The 17,302-nt window shown below is 40.5% G+C and overlaps 1 protein-coding gene across 5 annotated transcripts in view; it reads left to right on the plus strand.

Annotated features, from left to right (window-relative positions):
* Positions 1-17,302, plus strand: part of MAPRE2 (microtubule associated protein RP/EB family member 2) — a 71,902-nt gene that overhangs the window by 37,266 nt on the left and 17,334 nt on the right. For all 5 annotated transcript variants that reach the window (XM_064706066.1, XM_064706068.1, XM_064706065.1 and 2 more), the window contains 2 exons: positions 8,532-8,677; positions 10,613-10,826. In XM_064706066.1, the coding sequence (XP_064562136.1) occupies positions 8,532-8,677; positions 10,613-10,826 (360 nt within the window). The remainder of the gene's footprint in view (positions 1-8,531; positions 8,678-10,612; positions 10,827-17,302) is intronic.

Below are 17,302 nucleotides of genomic sequence, written 5' to 3' on the forward strand. Positions count from 1 at the left end.
TGGCTGAGAGACCTCACGGGTGCTCACATTTTGCAGCCAACCTAGCAATAATTTTTGACATTCAGAGCTTAAGCAAGAAGGAATAATGTGACATTCTGCCTTTACTAAAGGCTTTTTTCAGAACATATCTGAAGCTTGATGTGACAGTAGTTACAGTGACAGAAAAAGCAATCCGACCTCCTTTTCCTCATTGCTGTGGAGAAGTAGCTTTAATAATACACATACTGTAGCAATACCAGCCTGTTTCTCAATTTCCACTTAGAGGGACAGAGCTGCTAGGATGAGGAGCAGCAAAGGAAGAGGTTGGCTTAGTCATAAAGTATTTGTATTCTTTGGAAGTCTTAGATGTGGTTTTTGTCTCTGCTAAGTAGGCCGAGCAAAGTGCAGTGTCCCCTGAGCTCTCTGAATGCCTGCTGTGGTAGTGATGTGCCAAGACAGCCAGGTTATGGATGGGTGCAGCCCTGGAGAGTCTTGCTTCAGTCTGCAGCTCCTCTGGCAATTTAGTTTTGAGAATTGAACAGGGAAAATCTTCCAAGCATCTCAATACAATTCTTTTCAGTTTAGATGTGTGTCGTATTGTCAGTTTTTGGACTCTGGGTTTGATTTCCTGCAAAATTGTTTTACCTGAACATGAAATATATAAACCATGGTTTTAATAGAAGGCACAGTGCATTCCCTTTAGATTGGCTTTAGAGAGAGCATTTCATTTGATACATGAATTAAATATTATAGAGAACAGTTGAGAGGATGTAATGTCATAGGATCCCATGTGCAAAACCCATAGGTTTGGGGAACAGGAGTTTCATATGAAGTATGACATTTGTTGTTTCTTAAGAGTCATGCTGTTTTTTAAGGAATACACAGTGGTTTCTTAGAAAGAATTCTGACTAAGCAGCTTATAGCTGAATTTTCTTTAGTAAGGCTGTTTTTCATCTCTGAGGAATACCAAGTGTATGTGTTGCAGGGCTTTTCATGACTGTTAGAGTGTTACATGAGAGTATATTCAAAATAAGAGTCAGGCAGGGGATTATAGAAAGCTTGCATATGAATTAAAAAGAAATAACACCATGTCTACAAGCTATATAACGTCAAGGAAATGGTAAATGGATAGAAAGGAAAATGTGGCTTGGAGCAAGGTATAATTTTTGACTTAGCTATACTTCTGTGATTCTGTGAGATTAAGGAGATACAGACTCTCCCCACTTCCTGTATTTGAAAATTCTTGGTAGAATTATAAACTTGCAAATTATCATGCCTCCAGTGCATGCAGACCTTCTGTCTTTGAGGATTTGTATGCAAGGATCAAGGATTGAATGCAGGGTTGTTTTTTCCTTGCTTTTAATAAATGGCTGTATTATAAAGAAAGCATGTGGTTTGGCATTTTCAGATTTTATTCTGGGTGTTAGCTGTGTAGGATTTGTGTTTCCATGCCTCAGAACATGTATTTTGTTCACTGCCCATAGTAACCTATAACTTCCTCCATGCTTATTGCTAAAATCTGCCTTATAGGGCCCTGTTGGAGCATTTGGTGCCAGCATTCCTCTTCAGCCCAGTGTACCTGAGAAGCCAAAGCATGTTTCCACGTTGGTGGTTTTGGTTTTTTCCCAGTCGGCAGCCTTGCAGAGCTTGGGTCTCTAGCACAACTTGGGAACATGATTAAAACATGGCTTGATCTCATTGGCACTCTGTAACTGAGGCATGTTTCAAGACACTGGCATGTTGTCCTGAGGTCATGCAACCCAGAGCATACTCAGTGTCAATGACTCTCTGATGTCTTCCATACGATATTTAGGATTAGAGAGATCCCATGAATGTTAATGATTTGATTTAAATCATTTCCAAAACTTTCTGAGGAAGTTTGCAAAGCAGTACCATGGGATTTTTAAATGTCACTCATTAAGAATTCAGGAGGAATAGAACTTGAACAAGGTTTTTGCTTTTTAAAAGTAATTATTTAATTACTCATAGCACTCACTTGCAGTCAGTTGCTTGATTTCCCTCTGGTTTAAAGAGCTTGTTAGATTTTTTGGTACTTTCTTTGGGCATGATGAGTTACACAGCTATTTTAAGTTAAATGGGAACTGTGTTTTCTGAAATTGTTCTGATCTTCCTGTTTAAAAATTAATGGATTCCAAAATAAATTATTGCCAAAAATTTAAGTATTAAAAACTCTGCTGTGTATAATTTATGAGCAGCGTAATGATTTACATATTTAAGAAAAAGAGAATGCAAGTTAACACAGGGGGAACCTCCCTCCAATATTATTCAAAATGATCAGTGGATATTCTGGATTACACCGCACACGACGGTGTGCAACAGGACTTTTGGAAGCAGATGTTATTTGGGTCTCACATGATCTCAGGGGCTGTTGGTAAGGCTGGCAGGAGGTGCATAGTTCTTTTAGGCTGTTTCCTGTGGTGAAACTGCTTTTTGGAGCTCCCATCTGTGTGCAGGCACTCGCCCTGCCCTCTTTGAGGCAGCTGTGCTCATGCAACTGTGAGCAGGAGGGCAGGGCTGCACTCCAATCTGCATCACTTTTAGGGCTTTTCAAGTGCCCTCCCAGGTCTGTTGCTGGGAAGGGTGAAGCTGAGTCCAGGTGGCTTCACTGATGCACAGCCCCATAAAAGTTAGCTTCTCTACAGCTAAGTAGGTGGTAAATTGATGTGGTCTTGATCATTCACTGGGAAATGGGCAGAAACTTTTAAAATTGTAGTGAAGGTGTGGGGGAGTGGAAGCTGTGTTAACTGGAGAAATAAAATTATGTTGACCTACACACTAGGTCATACAGGTGCTGCTGGAAATGCTAAGAGGAATTTGAAGACCATGGTCTCTCCAGTGGAGTACCCAAGATAAAACATTCTGGTTTTTAAACATGTGGCTGTATGTAACACAACATTATGCTCACAGACATGGAGTCATAGAATGATTCCTGTTGGAAAAAACTGTAAAGATGATGGAGTCCAACTGCCAAGTCCCCCACTAAACCATGTCACTGAGAGCCACATCTGTATGACTTTTAAATACCTCCAAGGGATGGTGCATCCATCACTTCCCTGGGCAGCCTGTTCCAATGCTTGACAACCCTCTCTGGGAGGAAATTTTTTCTAATACCCAATAAATGTCCCCTGCCACAGCTTGAGGCCGTTTCCTTTTGTTCTGTTGCTTGAGAGAACAGACTGATTCCCACCTGGCTACAGCCTCCTTTCAGGGAGTTGCAGGCAGTGAGAAAGTTCCCCCACAAGTCTCATTTTCTACAGGCTAAATAACCCCAGCTCCTTCAGCTGCTCCTCATAAGAGTTGTGCTCCAGACCCTTCACCAGCTTCAGTGCCCAGTTTTTAAAACAACCTTTGAATTGCATAACAGAACACCCATATTTGAAATCCAAATGAAAAGGTATGCCCTGATACTTGAGTTGAAAACCTACTGCTGTGTGCTTACCTAAACATCACTGCTCAGGAAGCAGCTCTAGAAAGCCTAAGAAAGACCAGCCCTAAGTGCTGCTGTGCTGTAAACAATGGTTGCTGGCATTTGTGGGTTTTTCTCTCCCTTTCTTGCCAAACTATTAAGTCACACGTGCTCCTTGCAAGTCACTGCTTTTTTTTTTGATTGTTGCTGTTGTCCCAGCAAGAGAAATACAGGGTGTGTGCAGCTTTCCATCAGTGCAAGCAACCACTGTGAGCTGAAGCACTGATGACTAATTCATACACAAATCATCCTGTATTTTCCAAATGCATGATCAGGTGGTTGCAGCTTTGGAGAGAATGAATAATTTGAAGGAGTTTGTATCTAACACGACTGGATATGTGTTTTTGTATTATCTAAATATTTCATTAAAGCAAACAAACTAATTTTGTTACAGAAAAAGGTGCAGTCAGCCTTTTTCCCAAATGGAATTTTTCAAAAACTGAGTGTATGAAAATCAAACTGAGGCTTGGTTAAAAAGTTTAAACTTGATTTCTATGCAGTTGTAGAACAGAGCTAATACTAAACATTTATACCAAACTTACAGTGTAGAACTTAGCTCTGTTTGCTGTGGTTTGAGTATCAGAATTTTAAAAAATCAGCTCCCCCTCCTGCCCCAGCAAGGCCCTGTCTTTTCATGTGCCCTTTGTTTTCCATGTTGGCTGGTGTGATTTTATATCGTTTTCTGGGATTTTGCTCCCACACACTGCAGGGATTCAGGGAGGAGCAGTGAGGGACAGTCTTTTGACATTAGATTTGAAGGATTGACCTGATTTGTGTAGGGTACACACACTGGCTTATATTTATACCTGCTTTTATTCATAGTGTTTCTACTAAATATTTTATTAGTATAATAAGTTCTAACTATAGTATATTAAAAGCAATGAGTTTGAAAAGAAAGTTTTCCTTTTAATTTATTAATATACAAACATCAATGCTAAAGCATCTAAATATACAAACATCAATGCTAAAGCATCTAATCTTGGTTTCAGATCTCTAGACTGAAATCCAGGAAGTTTACTGAGTGGTAAAAACTGGTTGCAAACAGGATTCTCTTGTCTTCATTGTTGCCTCCTTTAATTTCCTTTTGATTTAAGTAGTGAGAAGCAGAAGTATTTTTGATAATAAAGAAAATACTTCTTTGCATTTGTGGATTCATTAGCCTCCAGATGGTGAAGGAGAGGAGAAAAACTGAAAATCTCTAATGATGCAGAGTGCATATGCATAAGTCAGCATGGACAGTCTGGGGAAAGAAACACAGAAGCAGGGAAGAAGACATACAGGACAAAAGCTGAAATTAGTTCAGCATTGCTTACTGTAAGGGACTAGTGAAATATTGTCTACAACTCTGAAAATGCTGTAAGATACTCAGTTTTTATAAATTTGGTAGTAATTTTCTGCTTTACCACTACATGTGGGAAAATTCTTGAATTTTAATAGCTTTAAATAACCACCTTTTCAATTGTGAGTTTGTTCTCTTGTGTCTGAATTCTGTCCTGGCATCTCTTCCCCTCCTCTGGCAGCTGCTTGCCCAGCCTGGTGGATGCAGTGCCCTCCCTCCACTTGCTCCCTGCTCTGCCCCAAGCCTGGGATGCCCAGGGAACACCTGCAAAGCCCTGATGCTGCTCTTTCTGCTCACTAATGGGGCTAAAAATAGCAACTGCTGGGGGTGATTTCAGCACAGCCACTCTGCAGGCTCATTTCAGAGTCTGGCCCGTGAATATCTTGTGTAACTAATGGCTGCATCAATATTCTAGATCAAAACACAAAAGGATTTTTAGCCAGTGATTCTAAATTGCTTGTTAGCTAATAAAGGATTAGAGGTTTTTAACATTGATCCCTCTTCTGCAGTGCCACCAGCTGTACTTTTCATCTTTCATTTGAGTAGATGTCAAATTATTTCTTTTTGTGTGTTTGTATGTGCATGTGCATGCATATAGAAGTTTTTCAGTCAGAAGGATAGATTTATTGTAAGAGTTATTCTGGCAGTGTGTTTTCCACTTCCTGTACACATTTGATAAGATTTAGGTTGTGGGGGGGTGTTTGGTTGTGGTTTTTTTTGAGGTGTGGGGGGATTGTTGGGGTTTTGGTTTTGTTGTTTGGTTTTTTTTCCAGAAAACGTAGGGAAGTTTTTTAATACTGAATAAAACACAGTAGCATAAGAATTCTTTTGTTTGTGTAAATTATGCAAGAGGTATGTCACAAGCCATAATGTCATTATGTCTACTGTTGTTTTCTTTGTATTCCATTAAAAAGATTCTTTTCTCTTGCACCTGCATTGAAACATCAGTTGTGTAGTACATTGGATAGGCCCAAAGAGCTGCCCCATATGCAGAGGAGCACACAGATATGCTGTGGCTGAAAGGTAAAGGCATTACAGTCTCACATCACTTAAGTGGGGCTCCCCTTTCTGCTGCCTCCAGGAAATCTCAGCCATGGGCAGTGTAGGCAGTAGTGTCCCCATTCTGTTGCACTGGTGTTTCCCATTTAAATGAAATCTGACAGCTACAAGCTTTAGGGGGTAAATTTTTAAATTATAAATAAACATCTATATAATATTAAATGCATACATAATCTTGATGTCCAAAATCAGGTAATCCCAGTTGACTGCAAGGATATTTTTGCTTTCTCCTATTGGTGGGGTAGGCAGGTCTCTGGCTTTTTGGAGTCGGGAGGAATTTCCTCTCTTTGTAGCTCAGTGTTCAGTTCACTCCATGTTTGTTTGTTGCCCCTGTGCTTGAGGAAGGAGTATTTTAATGAACTGTATTTGCCAGTGCAATGAAATCCTCCTGCTGGGGAGACAGCCCAGCAGCCACTCCAGTGTTGTGTCAGAGAGCAGCTCCTGCTGCCAGGTGGATGCAGTCCAGTGTTTTCTGCCCTCCAGTGCTGTGCAGACCCAGGACCACCTCCTGGCTGGCAGAGGTACAGAAACAGCTGCCAGCAGAGAAAGCACTAGGAAATACCCTCACTAGAGAGAGACTGTCTAAAGGCATGCAGAAGGAATTTGCATTACCAGCAGAAGGAGAAAAATCTCATGTGAACACTTTGGGTTTCTAGTTTTCTAAAAGGATCTAGATGAAAGGTTGTGCAGTGCATTTTTAGGGCCTCCAGGCAATTACTTAGATATCAGAGTAAAGCTTATAATTGGGGTATGGGGAGGATGAAAGGACAGAGTTAGGAACAAATTCAATTTATAACATTAAATGATTGCATAATAATCCTTTTGCATTAAATTAAACAATAATAAGTGTACTCAAGCTATGCATTATCTGTATATCTATGCTTTTAACTGTAATGTATTTTTTCCATTGCCATGTATTTACAAGTTCTCTTGCTAAGGATGAGTTTTGAATAAATAATTGTGTTTATAAAGTCTTCTGTAAGAAGATGCAAATTTGTCATCTGATGCTTGTAACTTGCCAGAAGGCGCCTTTCCCTTTCGGGAATATTTTACTTTGATTGCTAATCATATCAAGACCATTGCAAACAGCTAAGCACAAGGTGTCCTTGGAAAATGAGGTTTTTTAGTAACCATTTTCCCCACAAAGCTAGGCAATGTGAACAGATTATTTCTTTAAATGGCAGTGGTTTTCAGCACTAAAGCTGGATCTTGGTAAGTCCCTTAGCAAAATTTGTGTTGGTATTTCAAACAACTTTTTGAACTCTTCTCTTAAGTTCTTCTGTTTGGGAAGTGATGATCTCTGTAACCCTTTGTATGACGGCTGGCTGGATACAGAGAATGAGAACCATCTCATGCATGAAGTTGGTTGTGTCAAAACATGCACACACCCATGGAGAAAAATGACCTTAAGTTCAAGTTATTGTTGACTCTCCTGTAAAACTGGGCAAGCCAGGTGTCTGCTTTGTTACTTTGGTTTCTCTGTGAACATTCAAATATTTGTGATAAAAAATCATTGTTGATAGTGGGCTGAACTGTAAGGTGAGATCTGGACACTGAGGTGCACTTAAAGCACAACAGTCTTTTTTGTGGAAGTGAAATTGAACTTGTCAGGGGTAATCAGGCAATCACTTCCCTGCCCTGATGCTTGAGCACAGGGGCTGCACCCTCTACACTCCTGTGTGGACATCACTGAATCTTTGCCAAGTATAAAGTATTTTGTAGAAAAATCTTCTGAAGAGGAAAGATAATTGCTTTTCCTCTGATTTACTTAAACATTTTAGTCTTGATTTCTAAACACTGGAGTGTGTCAGCACTAAAGGTTTTGCAAATGACAGTGCCATGATGCTGTAGGAGGGAGCTCCCTGCATACAAGAAATGCTGTCTCTGTTAGCCATCCTTAGGATGCTGGTTAGAAATTTTCCATATACTTCCTTCTTTGTCTGGATTAGTTATACACACACACTCCTACTGTCTGTAAGTTCAGAGAGCTCTCAAAGTTGAACTCAGGAACCTGGCTGAGAGAGAACTAAAGCTGTTAGCCCAGCCTTGAAAGCTATGGGTGGACTATGCTAAAGTCTGCTTATTTAAATGCTTTTCTCAAGAAATGAAAGTCAGTAAGGATGTTCGTTGCAGAGGGGTGGGACCTGACTAGTGTGTTATAACAAGCTGGAGCCTTGCAATTAAATTTTTTAAATCATGGTTTGATATAATCTTAAATAATTGCATTGGACTTGCTTGGCATTTGGGTACAAGGGTACAAGAAGAAAGACGATCCTGGCTTGTTTGAATTCAGGGGACTGTGGGGATTGAGGAAGCTTATTAAGAGATTTTCATTTTCACTGTTATCTTCTCATGGTATGGACAGTCCTGCTGTGTATGGGGACTCCAAGAACATCCATTTCACTTTGCATTAGTTGAGGTGATTCCTCGGATGCTCACAGCAGTGCATTGTGGATCCAGACTGAGTGGGAAAGAGCCACATGAGCGTGTCACTGCTCAATGTACATTAGATAAGCAGGTCTTGGGTGCATAGTGTAAGGCTGAATTACAGCAGGGACTTATTCAGCACTGTTGCTTTCTGCTCATGCTTTCTGCTAATGACATTAAACACCATTTGGTCTTAGCTGGGTGCATCTGGATTAACGTCAGTGCATTCTCTTGTTGTAGGAGCAGCTTACTGCCAGTTCATGGACATGTTGTTCCCAGGGTGCATTAGCTTGAAGAAAGTAAAGTTTCAAGCAAAGCTGGAGCATGAGTACATTCACAACTTCAAACTTCTGCAGGCATCATTTAAAAGAATGAATGTGGATAAGGTAGGAATTCTGTATTTATATTTTGATCACTACATGTTTCAAAAGTTACATTAATTGTGTACATTAATAAATAGAGGAAACTAACTTCAAAATACTTGAAAATGTGCTTTTTCAACTTTTGGATGGAGAACTAGAATTGCAATAAATGTTCTTGACCTTTCATCATCTGAAAAGGGTATTTGGGCATGAAGGGAGAAGTTTGGCATTTGGCTTCATTTAGGTACAAATTGAAAATTGAGTCCACATGTCTGCTGAGGAGTTGTGCCATCTTAACTCATTATATCTTAATACCAGAAACCCTTTGATAAAACTCCATGTGTTGGAAGTTCCTTGTCATCAGTGAATCTTCATTTTTTGATAAGTAAAATTATTGGTGACCTAAATTTCCAACAAAATATATTTGAAAATATGCTGTTCTTATAAGTATTCATTTTTTTTTTGTCCAAAGCAGGGTTTGAGGAATTTAAATTATTCAAAAGCTTGAATAATTTACCCAGTGATTGAATAGATGGGTAGCACATGTGATCTTGTAAAGTTAAGAATGGAAGCCTCTGAGAAAATGCTTGTTCAGCCTTAAGGGATTTGGTTTATGCTTGAATGTGAGAGTTTGACAGACTCACTAATATAAATTACTGTGTTGATAAAAATGAATAATGGAAGTTATATTATCATGCTTATAGTTTTACACTTATACACTACCTGTTTACCCTTTTAAGGTTCTGCCCTGGCTTTTAGTGTTGCATTGTTCTGCAATTTAAACAGTCATAACAGAGGGTGCCTTCAGACTTCTACGAAGAACTGGAAAACGATCATTGTTTCATGAAATGTTATGGATACCTCTATTTACAGTGTGATTTGCTAGTGAAAGATTGGGAAGACTAATGTAGTCAATTTTCCTGTAGAGAGCAAAATTATCATGCCTTTTTAATGTAGAGTTGAGGTACAAATGGAGCAACCTGAAAAACCATGAAAAATGCAATGTCAATTCTTGCAGAAGCATCATAGATTTATAAAATGCTGTACAGTTGGCTTAATCCTGAAGAAGAAAATGAAAACCCTTCTCCAGCTGAAACTTCATAACATTCAAGAGGCATTGAGGTCCATCTAACTTGGCTGTTTAATCAGCTGCATGAATTAAGCAAAGCAGGGCAGCTTTTCTGCAGTTGTAGTCCCTGTCTGCCCACAGTGTCTGGAAGCCTTGAGTACTGTAATATTGGCTGGAGACACCTTTTGGAGTTTTCATGTCTGTGAAAAATTTCTGAGATATTAGAGGATGTGGAGACATCCTCATAGCCTTTCCTTTCTTTTAGTAGAACTTTAAAAGGCATTTAAGTCAACTTCTGCATGTCCACAAACTGTTCTATGTATAGCTATATGTGGAACAGAAAGAAATTACAAGGTTAAAACCTCAGGCTTGGTTCATATGACGACCATGTGCTACCAAAATGTAGGTTGGTTTGAACTTTAGCATGTCTTGGAAAAGCTGCTGGGCTTTGTAGTTCAAACAGTAGGACAGAGAGAAAGAAACATCTGTCTGGAGTTTTTGAAGAATTGTTTGTTTGTAGCACGTCAAACTGTACCATGTCCATTAAAACCAGAAATCCCTAGCTGGCTGAATACAGTGTTACTCCCAGAAAAGTGTCATTCATCATGGGATGTACCCATGGGATATAAGGGAGTATCTTTGTGGAACCATAGCTATAAAGGCTTACATACACCCTATGTATTGCTGCTTCAAAGGCTGGGTCTCACTGGGTTTTGTTTTCATTTTTTAAGAGCACTTGCAAATTGCCCCCTTTTTTAAGGAACAAAACAATGGCAGAGGTTTTTTTGTTGATGCACTTAGTAGATTTTTTTCAAATAAGTGTGTATATGTAATTTTTATATTTAAAAACAGCAGTGATGTAATATTGGATGTTAATATCTACCTTTTAGGTAATTCCTGTGGAAAAACTGGTCAAAGGGCGCTTCCAAGACAACTTAGATTTCATTCAATGGTTTAAGAAGTTCTTTGATGCTAACTATGATGGGAAGGAGTATGATCCTGTGGAAGCTCGACAAGGCCAAGATGCTCTTCCTCCACCAGATCCTGGTGAACAGATCTTTAACCTGCCCAAAAAGTCTCACCATGCAAACTCTCCAACTGCAGGTATTTTGCCTCTTAAAGAATTCCATTTCTGTCTCTGAAGACAATTATAAACTGTGATCCACTCTACTTAAATACTAGTTAAAAATTATTTCCTTGGGTGGTTGTGCCATTCTTTTTACCTTATCATAGGCTTAGCATCTTGAGAGAGCAGAAAGTTGACATCTTCTGTGCTCTAGTTTGGCCCAGCCCTATTCAGCATAGGGTCTCCTCCACTGAACTCCCTCCATGTAAATGACATGGACTCCAGTAATGTCTGGTGGTGGAGATAAAGGCTTTTAACAATCCTGTTGCTGAATGTGGTATGTGCAAGTGTATTCAAGAACATTAAATGGAGTGTGTTCCTCTTTCACACCTCCACCTTTATAGAAAAATGCTTGCACAGGCTGATTTATTTTTTAATTTTTATGACTAAAATGTTTGCAAATCTGAAGGGCTGACCAAAAGAACAAAAATTAAGTTATTTTTTGTTTTATGTGTGAATATTGTTTGAGTATGCTAGTCCTCCTAACTGAAAAACATGTAGCTTTTGCTCTTTCACAAAAATACTTCAGTCTTCTAATTTTTTATTTTGTGCATGTATTGGATTTTGCTAGGATAGAGATGACTCTTTAGAGGAGATTGGTGCTAAATTTTGAATTTAAAACCAAAACAGTGTTGATAAAGCATGGATGTTTTAATTACTGCTAATCAGTACTTACACAGGGTCCAGGCTTTTTCAGTTTCTCACATTGCCTTGCCAACAAGCAGGCTGGGGGTGCCCAATTAATTTGGAGGGGACACAGCCAGGACAGGTGACCTCAATAGACTGCACAGATAATTCATGCCACATGGCATTGTGCTTAGCCAGAAAAGCTGGAAGAGTAAGGAGAAGGGTGGGGAGGGATGTTGAGAGTTACAGCATTTGTCTTACCAAATCATCATTATGGGTGATGGTCTGGCTTTCCTGGAGATAGGTTAATTCCTGCCTGCCCATGGGAAGTAGTGAATGAATTGTTTGCATGGCTTTTGTTTTACCTAATAAACTGTCTTTATCTCAACCCATGAATTTTCTCACATTTCCCCTTTTGAGTTTCTCCCCCATCTCACTGCAGGGGACAGTGAGCCATCAGCTGTGGGGGCTCAGCTGCCTGCTGGGTTAAACCACAGCAGTGTTTCTGGGACAGGCCAAGGAGTAACCCTGATCTTTGGTGTTTATGTAATGTGGCTGTGACTAGTCACTAAGCAGATGCTGGTTTTGTTAACTGAGAATTTAGTGAAGAGGAGAGCAGCTAACATTTAAGAAAAAGAAATAGTCACTAAAAAAGTATTACTGGACATAGGTTTGTGCATATGGAAATACACATGCACACACACCTAATTCCTTCATTGGTTTGTCCTAGGTTTATGCTAACCCATTCCTCAAATAAGGATTAATATTTAGTTGATTTTAAACTTGTGACCTGTCATCACATGGGCTTGGATATGCAGCAGTACTCCCAAAAGCAGGGGCAGGTGTGAAGCATGAAGCACCATCACTTTTAGGCTGCCTTGTGCTCTGGAATCCTACCCAGATTTCGGTGTTCTGCTCTGATCACTTCTGACGTCAGAGTGGGGCATACTTGGCCAGCTGCCCTCAGCTCATTAGTGCTTCCTGGAAATAGGGCACCTAATAGCAGGCAGTGCTACTCTGGGCTTCTAAACTTGTTTGCATCTTTATTTTGCACCATCTTATGCCTGAACTTCTGAATTTCAGGGTCTGGCACGTTCTGATTTCCCATGTGATGTCTTGCACTCCCTTTGGAAACAGAAAACCCAAGTGCTGATGTCAACATGTTGTCCAATTCAGAAATTGGAAAAGACACTTTTATTAAACACAGACTTTACTGTGCTTGTTAATTCTTCTTACAGATGGTCTGTTCTTCCCAAAGTCACAAATATGTCATCCAAATTAAAGCTGTGCAGGTGACAATCCTACAGAAATTGAATAGCTACTGGAGTGGAACCAGCCAGCTGATGTGGAGGATAGTGCAGTAACGTCATGTTGTGTTGTTGGTTGTATGAAGAGCAGGTCCTGTGCCTTCCCAGCCTTTGTATGGAATTGTGCAACTGAGATAGTTGATGAGTCTTGAAAAGATCCTGTGGCTGTGAGAGTTAGCTTTTTCATGGAAAATGTCCCTCATTATTAACTTAAATATTGTCCAGAAGCATGACAGGCAGAACACTAGTTGAATTTCTAAGCTGAGGATAGTGGGGTGTGGACATTACATGATGCTGGGTGAAATGAGAGTTCCAGCTTTCCTTGCTGCTTGCATTTCAGAACAGAACTAATTCAGTTAGGTGTCACTCATTCCATGGGCTTACTGAATTCTGGGGGAGCACATTTTCATGGCACTGATGTACAGTGCCTTTGTGCCTTGCCTCACCCCATCGCAGAACCTGCACGTTGGAAGGAATGGGAGCCTTTACTGATGCTCTTGGAGGAGTTCTGTATGCATCTGCAAACCTGTGTGTGCCTCATCTCCTGCTGTTTGGGAGTAAATTGGGATGATGCAGGAGCAAGTTCTGGGCAGTTGGGAAATTACCATGAAAGATGTGCTTCTGTACCTCTGTCTTCCACACTTAGCTGGAAGTGAAGGGGTATTCATTACAGCTGCTATAGGAACCATGATATAAACCCCAGGATATTGCTGGTCTTCTGGGCTGCAAGTGTGCATTGCTGGCTCATGCTAAGCTTCTCATCAACCAACAGCCCCAAGTTCTTCTCAGGGCTGCTCTCAATCCATTCTCCACCCAGCCTGTATTTATGTTTGGGATTGCCCTGACCCAGGTGCAGGACCTTGCACTTGGCCATGTTGAACTTGATGAGGTTTGCATAGACCCACCTCTCAGGCCTGTCAAGGTCCCTCTGGATGGCATCCCTTCCCTCCAGCACCACATCACACGGCTTGGTGCCATTATTAATTTGTGTGATTTGCTCTACCTTAACAATGAAGCTTTGAAGTTTTAGTAGTACTGCTTTGTCAGTTCATTAACAAAACAAAAGGTAGCACTCATGAGAAAAAAGAAAGAACCCAGAAGATCTTTCAGCACAATCCAAAAGTTTTTAAACAGAGTGCAGTAGACATACCTGAATGTACATATCTATTGTTTGGTGTCAGTTGCAAACAGATATATGGGTACTCATTCATATTTGGGGGTTTGGCAGGTTTTAAAATATGCCTAGTCTAAATTGATTAGATATATGTATTTCTAAAGGAATAATTCACTTTAGCTACTGGCAGTATATGCAGTAGCTAGCTCACTGCATATAATAGCTCATATGCATATAATAGCTCATATTCATTTCTGGTGATTCCTTTTGCTCTGGAGTAACTCTTCCAGTGCCCTTTGACAGTTTTGGGCTTGAGTGATTTAGGAGATGATTGTTGACTATTCATAATGCCTTATAACACTGTTCTAACAATGTGTTTTCAAAAGTAGATTAAGATAGATGTCCTTGAGTTAACAAGTGGTCAGATCCTTAAAGGCTGCTCCAAAAACTTATCCAGAAAGGTACTGGCATGAATTGAAATTATTTTTGATATTTTAATCAGACTCTAAAGCTTGATGGGATGCCTGGTATCAGGTAGCTGCTTCCTGTAACTGTAAATGGATATTAACCTGTATCTCTATAAATGCAGAGTGTAGTCTTTATTTAATTTGAAAAATAAACACTTTTAGAAGACGCAAAAAGTCGAGAAGTGTAAAAATGCGCTGGTTTTTGTGTTAATTGGTGGGCAGGCCAGCAGCCATTCTGAAGATGATCCTACTGGGGAGTCAGCGCAGGTCAAGGATAATGCAGCTCGGAAATGGAAGCATAAATAGGTCCCCACAACTAATCTGCTGTGCCTCCCTCACACTGCCTTGTCCCCTCCTTCAGGGACAGAGCCGATTTGTGGCCGAACTGGCCGTGTTGCCGTGGGTGGATGGCTTTGGTAACATGCCACAGGGTGCTTCTAGAAACAGCAGGAGCAGCAAGGTTTCACCAGGTGACTGCAGCTCCCAAGTGGGGAAATGAGGGTCTTTTCCTCCTTGAAGGAGCAGCACAGAGCCCTGCTGTAGGCTCTTGGCAGCAGCACCACAGCTGCTTTTATAGCTGATGCCATCTGCCAGCCCTGAGCCGACTTTCGATCTCCTACAGCCTCCGCTCTGCTCTAATGCAGTGGTAAACAGCCTACAGATGTAGAGTCAAAATTGTGGTGCAGGATTAAAATATTAGGGCACTGTTGTTTGTGCCAGTTCTAATGCTCCCTGCGGGAAATAGCGGAAAAGGCTTCATCTGATCAAAATTGGAAATAGTGATCAGGTTGTCAGGATTTTAGCTTAGTGTCTTATGTAAGTATTCCTGTATGTCAGAGCAAATCTCCATGGAGCACTCTAGTGTATGGGTGGTGGGTGTCAAAAATACACGGGTATAAGACAGCTTAATGAAATTAATTATTTACATGCAAGCTAAAAATGTGAGAGGTTCTTAGATCTGAAGGCTGTTAGATTTTTTTAGTTTGAAATATTCAGTGAGAGCAGGATGACTAAAGCAGAGCTGGAAAATACTGGAGGATCACATGAGGGCTAAAAATACTCACGCTATGACAGGGAAAATAACCAGGGCAGAATGAACTGTTTGTGCATGAATGCATTATATATAATGTGCCATCGAAAAGCCAATTGCACAAGAGGAATACTGATTTTCTGTAGGGAAACAGTATATCCTGCTGTGACAGATGTGCTGTAAATTAATTTTGAGGGATAAAAATACTCAGCAAGTCCGGTCTGGTCTTTATTTTAGCAGCTAGTGATACAATTAGAACTCCTGGGAGGCTGGAGAACTCCTAATGCTTTTTTTTTGCTTTGCACCAAGACTTGCTACCTTTTTCCCCAGTGGCAGGCACTGGTGCTGGCAATGGCAACCTCTCTTCCCTGTGGTGCAGTGCTGCAGGACAGCGTGGCACAGCTAGAGATGGAAAGAGCTGCAGGGTGACAAACTGAGAGTGTTTTCATCCCTAGTTCATACAAGGCCAAGGAATTGTACTGACCGAGGGGAACAGCATGTGCAGTGACAGCGCCAGCCTGGGAGGTAAAGTGGCTCAGCTGTAACACAGACACATCTCCCCTGCCAGCATGAGGAGCATTTAATTTTTAAATCCACTGAGCTCAAGAATTTAGACCAGGAGGCAGCGCGCTTGCAGTGCATGAGCCAGGGCCTTTTTTCAAGAGAGATGATTGTGTTGGGAAAAGCAGTGGTGAAAATGGCTATTTAATTTTCAGTGTACCATGGGTGTGGTCTGAGTGTCTGTGTTGCACAAATGTTGCACATTCTTTCCTTTTCCAGCATGCATTTCTTTGTAGATTCTTTTAGATTTTCCTTTTGAGACTGCTTTCTCCCTAGAGCTAAGCAGACAGTGAGGTTTTAGAAAACATAGGTTTTTAAGAGCGCTTGAAATTTTAAACTGTGTTCTTCTTTTAAGCCTGTGGAATGGTTCCATCCATTGAAGGTAAATGTTTGCATACTTAAAGATATTTCTAAAGGAAATAGAGGTTTCAGTTGATTATTTTAAATAATAAATAAATATTGGTTATTTTAATTCTAGAGTAAAGTCTTCATTTTTGATGGGGGAAAGGCTTTAGTTATTTCCCTTCTATCAAATCTTGTATTAAAGACAAACTGAGGCAGTGAGGCCACCAGTAAAACTTTTCTATTAGATAAGTGGCCTCCATTGGATTCTCTTACTTGGATAGAGCTCTTGAAATTGTGAAAGTTTCAAGTACTCACGCACACTTCTCTTTGCCAGCTGTGTGGCAGAGAGGATGAATGCAGAGCTCACCAGGCTGTACTAGACCAGCAGCAGTGAAAGTCTGAGGAGCTGAGAGGACAGAAGGGTCCTGCCAGCCAGGGGAAGGCAGTGCCACAAAGTAATTGGGACAGCTGCACTGCAGCATGTTGGAGTTCGGAGTTAAGTCAGATTTTGTCTGAGGTCATTTAATTCCCATTAAGTGTCATTTGTCATTGCTTATTTCATTAAGTGTCCCTAAATTGCGCATTTGCTTGTGTCCTGGTGTAGCTACAATAATAAGAGTGTGTGAATATTTATTAATCTGCTGTTCTCACACTCTTGGTTTAAGAGGGTGGAGAGTTTTTCTTCAGCTTGTGAAGAAATTACTGAGGCCTCTTGTTGGGTTTGGTTTTTCTCCTGTGGTATGAGTCAGGAATATTCATTTTATGAAGTCCTTTAATTTGACTAAAATAGACTGTGAGTGATTCCCAAATTCCACTGAAGCAGTGGTTGTGTGGGCTCAGCCAAGTCTTGTGCTTGCTCAGGGCTTCCATTGCTCTCCACACTCTCCGTATGCACGTCCACACTGCATTCATGCACGTGTTTCCTTGAAATTTTGCATAAATATTTAACAGCATACTAATTACTCATATAGCTTCAAGGAAGATTTCTCTCTAAAGGTTAAGT

Source organism: Zonotrichia leucophrys, chromosome 2, assembly GCF_028769735.1.
Source record: "Zonotrichia leucophrys gambelii isolate GWCS_2022_RI chromosome 2, RI_Zleu_2.0, whole genome shotgun sequence".
Lineage (NCBI taxonomy): Eukaryota > Metazoa > Chordata > Aves > Passeriformes > Passerellidae > Zonotrichia > Zonotrichia leucophrys.